The following is a 10,823-nucleotide window of genomic DNA, read 5'->3' on the forward strand; positions in this document are numbered from 1 at the left end:
CAAAAGCCGCGCACGGGGACGGAGCGAGAGCCAATTCCAACGTTGCAACTTTTCCATGCGGTTGGGGGTTTCACTCAGAGCGTGAGACTGCTGGCCGGATATCCTGGTCTGCGCGCGCAGACAGTGAGTGAGAGTTTCCTCCACGCGCCCCGGAAGTGGGCGCCCGCCTGTGTTACCGGACAGAGTGGCAGAGCCAGAGGTCTTTGAGTGGGCGGAAACCCCGCCTGATTATGCTAGCAGCTCTGACTGACTGAGCCTCACCCAGAGCCCTGTGCTGAGTGGAAATAGAGTGGGGAGTTGCCAGCTCTTTGAGCCTCTTACTATCCAGGCAGAGGCAGCAGCAACCCCATAGCTGGATTATCAGGCTACTAATTGAGGAAGGAAGGACTAGGAGAAAGGCTCCAGGAACACGGACTCTCTCACTGTCGGAGCCTATAAATGCTAATGAGCCTTGACTGCCAACGAGACTAAAGCACAATACATGACATTGCCATAGAGACTTATCAACTGCAAACCTCTACCTGAGCGTGCCAAAGGGGCAGAACCCGGGGTACAGAGTCACCGACCAGGAAGAGGGAGAGAAAAGAAAAAGCAAGAAGATAACCTCTCAAAATCAAGAATAATCTGCAGACTTTATAACCTATCCCATTTTATTATATTTGTTCATTTGTTTCTCTTATCTTCATTCTTGATACTTTTTTTCCTCCTCCAATTTGGCCGATTAACTCTCTGCCGGTCTTACTCTCTCCTCTCCTTGAACTACACTACCCATAAGTGTTACATCTCCCATTATCTTTTCTCTCCTCTTCCTTTCTCTCTATGAGGGTTGCACTCCAAAACCCTTAACTCTCTCTCTCTCTCTCTCTCCTTTCTTTTTTCTTCTTTTAGTGGTTCCCTCTTTTTTTCTCTCTCTCTCTTTCTTTTCTCCCTCTATATTAGTTTCTTCCTTTCTCCTTTACACACCTCTCATTCAAACTTCAATAACAAACAAATTATCTTATCTGGGACTCAAACTTATGTTTGTGGCATTTTGGGGGGTTTTTACTTCACCTTTTTAACTCACTAGCCGTGCTCCCATCCCTGGCTCTCCATTTTATCTAGTTCTTCTTCCACTAAATACAATAGTAATTTTTTAATTTTTAATTTGATCTATCTTCTTTACCAGCAGAGGGGCTGTTATGAAATCTCCTCTTGCCACCAACGGGTCACTGTAGGTTAGGCCCCCTCTCTCCTGCTTTCCCTTGGCCGTTAAGAAAGGCCATCTCGCCCTGGCTGGTTGGCTCAGTGGTAGAGTGTCGGCCTGGCATGCAGAGGTCCTGGGTTCGATTCCCGGCCAGGGCACACAGGAGAAGCGCCCATCTGCTTCTCCACCCCTCCCCCTCTCCTTCCTCTCTGTCTCTCTCTTCCCCTCCTGCAGCAAGGCTCCATTGGAGCAAAGATGGCCCGGGTGCTGGAGATGGCTCTTTGGCCTCTGCTCCAGGCGCTCGAGTGGCTCTGGTCACAACAGAGCGACGCCCCGGAGGGGCAGAGCATCGCCCCCTGGTGGGCAGAGCGTCGCCCCTGGTGGGCATGCCGGGTGGTTCCCGGTCAGGCGCATGCGGGAGTCTGTCTGACTGTCTCTCCCCGTTTCCAGCTTCAGAAAAATACAAAAAAAAAAAAAAAAAGAAAGGCCATCTCATCCTCATATGCCTTTCCTTTAGTCACAGACAATTTTGTCTGTTCCTGAGATGGAGGAGTCATGAAATATTGGTATTTATATGAGCTGGTGATGCTGCGTGGAGGGAAAGACTCAACTGATATCACTGGTGCCAACATATCAAACAACTTGCATTGGTCTGAAACTCCAGAAAGATCGTCAAGGGTGCTGAGTTTCACAGCCCAACATCCACATGAGGAGAGTAGGTACCAGAAAGCAAAGAACTAATAATAATAATAATAGCAAGAACTATATTTTTTGTAGCATTTAGCCTGTGTCGTGCTGTTCTGTTGTCTCTCATCAACTCTACAGTGGAGCTCCTATGATCCGCATTTAGAGATGGGGACAGTGATCACACATCTGGAAAGTGCGGAGGGGAGGATTCGGGATTCAGACCCCAGCAGTCCGAATGCAGGGCCTGCACGGTCGGGTAACCTTTATGAAATGGGCAGGCTTAGCCCTCCTGGTGGCCTGATCACAACTCATCTGTCTGCCAGGGGATGAAGTCGTTATGCTGAGGCAGACAGGTGCAGAGAGGATGTCAAGGGGATTTTGTAGTGTACAAGAGGGTTTAGCCACTAAGTTACACAGAAGATGGTGATGCAAATACATCATAAAATCAATCAAATCCAAGATCAATGAATTCTACAATACTAATGTCTACCTTGTCTATGTTACCCCAGAACCCAAAGGGGTCACTGCTACCAATGGATAGGTTTGGGGAAGAAAGTGAGGACTCCAGGAAGAAACACAATTCTGATATTCTACCTAGTGTGTGCTCACATATCTGGCTCCACTTCAAACTCCATGTACCTAAAACTGAACATCTCATCTTTGACCTCACATTGGCTTCTTCTGATTTTATTGTTCTGAAAATTGTTCATAAACATGCATTATTTTTGCTCCTGCTGTTATATACATGGTGTCATCAAGATTTTTCAAACATTTTTAAAGCAAGCTCAAGGCTATTTTTCTGGCTTCTGGCTAGCAATAGATTGCAGGCTCTCTGTTTGGTTGAATGACAACATTCTGGGTCAGTACAGCAGTATCTACCAGGTCGGTTCCTGGGTGTTGCTGCAGCTCAGACCTCTGAGTTTCCTCTCCCATCTTGCACCCAGGTGTGCTGCAACTACTATTTCCTTTCATCACAAAGTCATTGCATTTTCCTTACCAGTTATTTAACCACCATGTAATGCACCTCTGATTGGGTGGGTTAAGTAACCTCTTGGGCTGCTCTTTTATCCCTTTAATCCTCTACTTCATGATTCCTAAGTTGTGGTAGAACATCCTCTGTCTAAAATATAGTGTTTTTTATGTCATGAATTTGACTCCAAAGACAAGGGAAGTAAAGGCAAAGATAAATGAATGAGACTACATCAGAGTAAGAAGCTTTTGCACAGCAAAAGAAACTGACAACAACCTGACCAGGCGGTGGCACAGTGGATAGAGCATCGGCCTGGGATGTGGAGGACCCAGGTTCAAGACCCCGAGGTTGCCAGCTTGAGCGCGAGCTCATCTGGTTTGAGCAAAGCTCACCAGCTTGAGCCCAAGGTCGCTGGCTCGAGCAAGGGGTTACTCGGTCTGCTGAAGGCCCCCAGTCAAGGCACATATGAGAAAGCAATCAATGAACAACTAAGGAACCGCAACGAAGAATTGTTTCCCATTTCTCTCCCTTCCTAGCTGTCTGTCCCTCTTCTGACTTGGTCTCTCCCACAAAAAAAAAAGAAAGAAAAGAAGAGAAACTGACAACAAAACAGACAGACAGCTAACTAAATGGGAGATGATATTTTGAACAACAGCTCAGATAAGGGGCTAATATCCAAAATATATAAAGAACTCACAAAACTCAACAACAAACAAACAAGCAAACAACCAATAAAAAAATGGGAAGAGAACATGAACAGACACTTCTCCCAAGAAGAAATACAAATGGCCAACAGATATGAAAAGATGTTCATCTTTACTAGCTATTAGAGAAATGCAAATCAAAACTACAATGAGGTACCACCTCACACTTGTTAGATTGGCTATTAGCAACAAAAGAGGTAATGATTTCTAAGGCTGGCCCCGCAAAGCGTCCCGCAGACTCCGACCGAGCTCACAAAAATTAGAGGATCAGAAAACGTGCTAATAGATACTCCAGGACTTTCAGCATTTTGTCTAGTGCATTTTCAGCAATGAAATAAAAGTTGGTTTTGTATCTCATTTGCATAACTGAACTTTCTTTGACTTGTTTGCTTTACTGATGTCCTTATTTAATAAAAATAAATCAAATGTTCAAAAAAAAAAAGAGGTAATGACAAGTGTTGGAGAAGCTTCGGAGAAAAAGGAACCCTCAATCACTGCTGTTGGGAATGTAAATTAGTACAACCATTATGGAAGAAAGTATGGTGGTTCCTCAAAAAATTAAGATAGGCTTGACCTGTGGTGGTGCAGTGGGATAAAGCGTCGACCTGGAACACTGAGGTTGCCGATTCGAAACCCTGGGCTTGCCTGGCCAAGGCACATATGAGAGTTGATGCTTCCTGCTCCTCCCCTTTCTCTCTCTCTCTCTCCCCTCTCTCTAAATATCAATAAATAAAATATTTTTTTAAAAATTAAGAATAGAACTACCATATAACCAGCAATCCCTCTACTGAGTATATACCCCCAAAACTCAAAATCATTGCTACATAAAGACACTTTCACCCCCATGTTCATCACAGCATTGTTCACAGTAGCCAAGACATGGAAATAACAAAAAAACCCTTCAATAAAAGATTGGATAAAGAAAATGTGGTACATACATACTATGGAATCTACTCAACCTTAGGAAATAATGACATAGGATCACTTCTGACAATGTGGATGGACCTTGATAACATTATAATGAGTGAAATAAGTAAATCAAAAAAACTAAGAACTGTAATATTCAATACATAGGTGGGACACAAAATTGAGAATCATGGACATAGATAAGAGTACAGTGGTTAGCGGGGGAGAGGAAGGGAAAAGAAGGAGGGGGAGGGGAGGGGAGGGGCATAAAGAAAACCAATGAAGGGTGAAGGAGGACGATTTGACTTTGGGTGATGGGTATACAACATAATCAAATGTCAAAATGACACGGAGATGTTTTCTCTAAATCTATGTGCTCTAGTTAACCAATGTCACCCCATTAAAATTAACTGTCTAAATAAAATTATTAAATAAAATAGTTTGCAAACATTAAAAAATAAAAAATAAAATAAAATATAGTGTTTTTTGTTTTGTCTCTTGATTTCAAACTCTATTTCTTGATACTTTTCTGTGGTTATTCTGTGTACCATTTGTCTCCACAATTAAATACAAACTCTTTGAAAGCAAAGTAATACTTTTGTCTATCAAATTATTTCCTACTCTAATTAGACTCATTGCTAGAGAATATCAGAGCAGCCTTACAACAAGTGCTGATTAAATGCTAAGTGACTTGCCTGACCTGTGGTAGCACAGTGGATAAAGCATCAACCTGGAAACACTGAGGTTGCTGGTTCAAAACCCTGGCTTGCCTGGTCAAGGCACATATGGGAGTTGATCCTTCCTGCTCCTCTCCCTTCTCTTTCTCTCTCTCTCTCTCTCTCTCTCTCCCCCCTCCTCTCTAAAATGAATAAATAAATAAAAAAATTTAAATGCTAAGTGACTTGACTTAATACAATAGATGGAATCTCTCTGTATTATCTCTTAAAACTGCATGAAAATCTACAGTTATCTTAAAATAAAAATAATTTAAACATTAGAAATAAAGCCACAAGGTTCAAGGTCCTGATACAATCATCTCTTCTTCTCCATTCACAAATTACTATCAAGATTTTTTGTTACAATAAAATGTACATTCACTCAATCAGAAGAAGCTTTGTTAACATGTTTCCACCCAGATGGCTTAAGCTTTTTTTTTTTAATTTTTTTTTTAAGTTTTATTTATTCATTTTAGAGAGGAGGGAGAGAGAGACAGAAAGAGAGAGGAGAGAGAGACAGGGGGGAGGAGCTGGAAGCATCAACTCCCATATGTGCCTTGACCAGGCAAGCCCAGGGTTTCGGGCCAGCGACCTCAGCATTTCCAGGTTGAAGCTTTATCCACTGTGCCACCAAGGGTCAGGCAATTTTTTTTATTTATTTATTCATTTTAGAGAAGAGAGGGAGAGACAGAGAGAGAGAGAGAGAGAGAGAGACAGAAAGAGAGAAGGGGGGAGGAGCTGGAAGCATCAACTCCCAAATGTGCCTTGACCAGGCAAGCCCAGGGTTTCGAACCGGCGACCTCAGCACTTCCAGGTTGACGCTTTATCACACTGCGCCACCACAGGTCAGGCGGCTTAAGCTTTTTAAATCCTGCATACCTGTTGGGTTGTTTCCTTTCTCTGAGATGTGAGAAAGATGGGACACAGACGGGAGAGGGTGTACCTTGAAGAGAGGGTGCAGCCCTGGGAGGCATCTCATGGTGGCCACAGCGATGACCTCAGCCAGCAAATGAGTGTTCAGAATGTGATATTGGAGCTCGTGCAGTTGGAAATCTGAACTTTGGACCCAGGTCTTTGCCAGGAGCCAGGCTAGTGGAGGATCTGAGGGCAGGAACAGTGGTGGGGTGGGCGAGCTGGGGTTGGGAGGCTGGATCTGCAGTAAAGAGAAATTAAGCATTCATTGACCTCATCATATGTTAGACACTATGCTTAACACTCTGGGGAATCTAATGGCTAAGATTATATCCTCCCAGGGAATTATAATCTAGTAGGAGGAATGAGGATTCTTCCCGTTTGCCTCTCAATACCTGTGGGAGCATGTGAGTGTCATGATGGCCGGGATCATAGCAGGAGGAATTGGAAAGAGGGAGTCCAGTATGACTGTAACAGTGGTTTGGGAGGAACCTGAGGATGGTCTGAGTCAGGATGGTAGAATAGGAAGAAGCTGAACTTCTGAGATAACTGTCAGTTCTCGACAACTGGTTGGTGAGAACAGTAAGGAAGAAAACACACATTAAACCAAAGGGAGAAAAGATGTCTAAGAAAGAAGAAGGGGTTTTCCACAGATTCAAAGGTCAGATAAACATTGAGTAGCCTTAGCATGGGAATCAACAGAGACCACTATGACTCTCAGAAAGGCCGTTTCCGGTAAGTAATGAGTAGACTGCAAGGTGGGAAGAAGATATTGGAGACAAGGACAGGCAGCTCTTACTGAGTGCAGCCGGGGTGGGGGACAAGAGCCAGTGGTCTTTGTGTTTTGGCAGAGGTTGGGTGAACACAAAGCAGTGTTGGGAGGAGGAGGCCCAGGCCGCCTCACCTGGATGACCATGGGCAGCAGCTTCCCACTGGGTTCCACCTTCAACATGACGAGGGGGGCAGCCAGGTACTGCTTCTCTCCTCGGATCACATTGGCTGGAATTCCATCCAGAAGGATGAAGTCAGCTTCAAACAGGGAACCCTTCTGAGGATAGGAGGAATGTATCTATGGTTTAAGTTGAAAACATACTTCCACAGGGCCCAAACAAAGAAGAAGAAATATAAAGACATTCAGAACAGTTTCTTGCCATTTCCTACATCAGTACCAAAGTCCCAGTGGCAGAACTGAAGGAAGCTCCAGCACAGGAAGTTCAAGTCCTCTCATCTTACAGGGAGGGATAAGACCCCATGGAGGGACTCTTCCCTAGTGACATGTGACTTGTCTGTGGCAGAGGTGGATTTAGGATTGGGTATTCCAGTTGATTCTATACCACAGGTATGCTGGCTCTTCCCTAGTTAGGTTGTCCAAGCTCCTTGCCCTGACATCTCCTAAAGGTCTACTTTATTGACTAGATTCAGCCTCAGTGCATTTCCCTACATACTTTATAAGCAGAGGACTCTGCACCCAGGGACAGTGGGTTAGCACAGCCTCCCTTCCCTGACTCACATTTGGTCCCTGCCCTTCACCACGTCTCCCCACACAGACAAGGAGAGAACAGTGTAGGGAGAGAGGAGGTACCTGGAGTTCTTTCTCCAACTGGGCCTGAAGCTCCTCCATCCCCGAGGGCAGCACCAGCCGGGAGGGCAGAGAGGTGGAGCGTCTCAGCAGCATGGGGTTGGCACCATTGAGGAACTGGTAGCCAAAAAGCTCATCATCCTGCCAGCACCGGTGAACCTTCTCTGTGAGATTGGAGTGGATGGTAGGAAGAGGAAACTCACCACAATCCAAGGTCCCTCTCCTCCAGACCTTACCCCAGGGATTTAGTCATGTGATGACTCCATATGCCGCCTACATATTTTCATTCATGAGGTTTCTTTGGGAACTACAGAGTGTGACAGATAGCTCATACTCCATAACACCTTAAAAGGGCCATCAACGTGTTATAAAGAACAGAGGAAACCACTGACCAGCCAGGGCAGTCTTCGGTCCCCAGAAGATCTGATTAAAATCTTCCAGTTTGTTCCAGGAACTCAGGAGGGTGTAAACATATTTGAAAGCAATCTCCATAATCCTAGAACAGATATCAAGGATGAAACCATCAATTTACCAAATCCTCCCTATTACTGGATCTACCAGCCCCACTCCATTCTGACCATTTCCTCACCCTGCCATCAGTGTCCATTCATAGTCCAGCCTCTTTGCCTCGTGGAATCTCATATTTAGAGGGAGATCATCCTTACTGCCTGCAGCTATCGACAGGGGTAACCCTTCCTTCCAAGTGGCCCAGCTAGGAGATGGGGACAAAGGGTAATGAAGGGCGTAGAAGTCAGTGATGGAGGAAGTTGTCAGGGAAGGGGGGTGCAATAGAGTGGTCACCAGTAGATTTGCTGTCTTTCCTCCAGTTCCTTTTCTTGATGCTTCTGGAACACATCCAAGGTATTGGTTCCTGCCAGGCGGGCTGTGGAAACATTATGGCAATTGACCTCAATACTTTGTACACTAGCATGCTATGCCCTGGGCTTCTTACAATCTCCTGTTTTTTAATTGTATGGCATCAGAATCTTTTTGCCTTTTTCTCTACCTCTTTCTCTCCTGCTTAATTCCCTAGTCATTTATCTTCATCCACTCCCTTTTCTTGATTTCACTCATATCAGATCTCACATTTGTCCTGAGAGGAAAGTCCCCTTTTAGATAACCCATTATACCCTTAACTCAAATTTCTCTATCCCTGTTCTTCATTATCAATGAATTTCATTTTTAATCAGCTGAAATGTCCACACATATCCTACGCTATTCCTATTTACCTCGTTAATCTCCCTATTCTGGTCCTCTCATATCCACACCTAAACCTGTTCTCCAAAATAACATATTTTGAATTAGGTACACTTACCCCTCTGACCTCCTGTATCTCCACCATCACCTGTTCCCTGAGATAAGACAGTCTATGTGTGCCAAACTCTAAGCGCTGTTTCCACATCACTATCTTTATCCAGCTTCATCTCATCTACCCTCCACATCACAACGTTTATAGCTGGTAGCCTGACTTCATCCTGCCCTCATCTGTACTTATGCCTGCTTGTGTCTCAAAGACATAGATTACATGTTTCCAGTCTTACGTGTCATGCACCTCAATTGTCTCATACTTATTTCCTAAGATAACAGATTCTGTATTTGCAGTCCTCATTCTCCCCGCCCCAATCGGGGTGCTTCCTGCCCTCACAGATTCTTCCCTGTTTTTCCTACCACAGCAGCCCTGCACGTCACATCCATGTGCTTCCCTTACCTGTCTCCTCTCGAGGGTCACGCCCACCATCCCCTATTCCATGTGCTAGCCTCACCTGTCCCTGCCCTAACTTGTTCCCAGTCACTCGAGGTCTTTCCACTTGACTTTGGCTCGTCTGCTTTCCAGCATTGCTGCCACTCCCATTCCCTGTGCTCACCTTCTAGGGAGGTGGGATCCGCACATCACTTAGTTCCGGTCCAGTCTCACTTCCAGCCTTTTTAATTCTACGTGTAACCTCCCCCCACTTCCTGTCTTCTCCACCCTTCACCTGCGGAGCAGCCACTTTGTCAAGCCCTGTGGTCCTTCCTCAGTGCTGTCCCCTGCCTCCCCCCCCCCCAGGTGTCGGAGACCCTGCGCCCACTTCCCTGAGCGGCCCCTCACCAGTGCCCTCGGGCAGGGTCAGCACGCCCTTGCCCTGTACCCAGCGGTAGCACGGGAAGGCGGCCTCCTCCGCGCTGGCCCCCGGGCCCCGCACGGTGATGCGGTCGCAGAACCACGCGTCGTCCACCAGGGAGTGGTGTTTGCGCAACTTCACGAACTGCAGGGGCCCCAAGTCGTCCGGAACGTCGTGCTCGAACTCCTCCACCTGTGGGGACCGGAACCCGCTGAGACTTGGTAGCGGGGACCCTGGACAGGCCGTGTTCCCTGGGGAGGGGGTCTTCTGTGGACTCTGGTGACAAAGCCTCCAGCATTCCCTCCTCCCAACACCACCAGGAGGTCCCACAGCACCGGGAGGACCGGGACGAGGGGCGCGGGGCGAGGCGCGCAGTGTCCTGAACTGAGGGCTGAGCAGCATCTCCTGCGCCCTCCATCACCTGAGCCCTCACCGCCCTCGAGCTCTCAGAAAACCTAACCCCCTTGGAGCACAGATTCCATAATGACACAGGCCTGAGGTCACTTGGTAAAGGTCGGGCCTGGCTCTGACCCTCACCCACCGGGCAGTCGTCCCTTCTCCCTGGAAGTCCCAGTCGGCGCCGAAGCGCCGTCTCTGGTCCCAGCCTCCATGTCCTGCCCGCCCTCACGCCGCTGGCCCAGCCCCGGACCCGGCTGAGTCCCCGCCTCCCCCGTCGACCTGGCCCGTCGTCGGCCGCAGCTGCAGCTCCAGCTCCGCCTCCCCGCGCGCCCCGACCAGCCACAGCTGCACGCGGTTGAAAGACCCGGACCAGAGCCAGGGCCCGGTGGCCACGAGGATGCGGTAGCGACCCATGGTAGGGAGTGGGCTCGCCTGGGTGTCAGAGGTTCGGTTACTGATACCAAAGACTCCGCGGCCAAGCTTGGTTTTATCGCCTGCAGGACAAGTCCAGGGCTTAATAAAGCAGAACTCTGTGCGCCGCCCCCTGCAGGATTGGTCCCCAATCCACACAAACCAGAGCCTGGGATTAGCCCATAGGGCGGGGAAAGGCGGACTGCCCTGCCAGCGCGGGGCTGAGCAGTGGGCTTGGCGGAAGATGAGGAGCT

The 10,823-nt window shown here is 47.3% G+C and overlaps 1 protein-coding gene across 1 annotated transcript in view; it reads right to left on the minus strand.

The window, feature by feature from the left end:
* Nucleotides 1-10,619, minus strand: part of LOC136391548 (polyunsaturated fatty acid lipoxygenase ALOX12-like) — a 189,582-nt gene extending 178,963 nt beyond the window's left edge. The window contains exons 1-8 of the mRNA XM_066363280.1: nucleotides 10,438-10,619; nucleotides 9,747-9,951; nucleotides 8,459-8,540; nucleotides 8,247-8,369; nucleotides 8,050-8,153; nucleotides 7,661-7,821; nucleotides 6,983-7,126; nucleotides 6,110-6,319 (exon numbers count right to left, since the gene is read on the minus strand). Coding sequence (XP_066219377.1) covers nucleotides 6,110-6,319; nucleotides 6,983-7,126; nucleotides 7,661-7,821; nucleotides 8,050-8,153; nucleotides 8,247-8,369; nucleotides 8,459-8,540; nucleotides 9,747-9,951; nucleotides 10,438-10,572 — 1,164 coding nt within the window. The 5' untranslated portion in view covers nucleotides 10,573-10,619. The remainder of the gene's footprint in view (nucleotides 1-6,109; nucleotides 6,320-6,982; nucleotides 7,127-7,660; nucleotides 7,822-8,049; nucleotides 8,154-8,246; nucleotides 8,370-8,458; nucleotides 8,541-9,746; nucleotides 9,952-10,437) is intronic.
* Nucleotides 10,620-10,823: the final 204 nt, after the last annotated feature.

Source organism: Saccopteryx leptura, chromosome 2 (genome assembly GCF_036850995.1).
Source record: "Saccopteryx leptura isolate mSacLep1 chromosome 2, mSacLep1_pri_phased_curated, whole genome shotgun sequence".
In the NCBI taxonomy this organism is placed as follows: domain Eukaryota; kingdom Metazoa; phylum Chordata; class Mammalia; order Chiroptera; family Emballonuridae; genus Saccopteryx; species Saccopteryx leptura.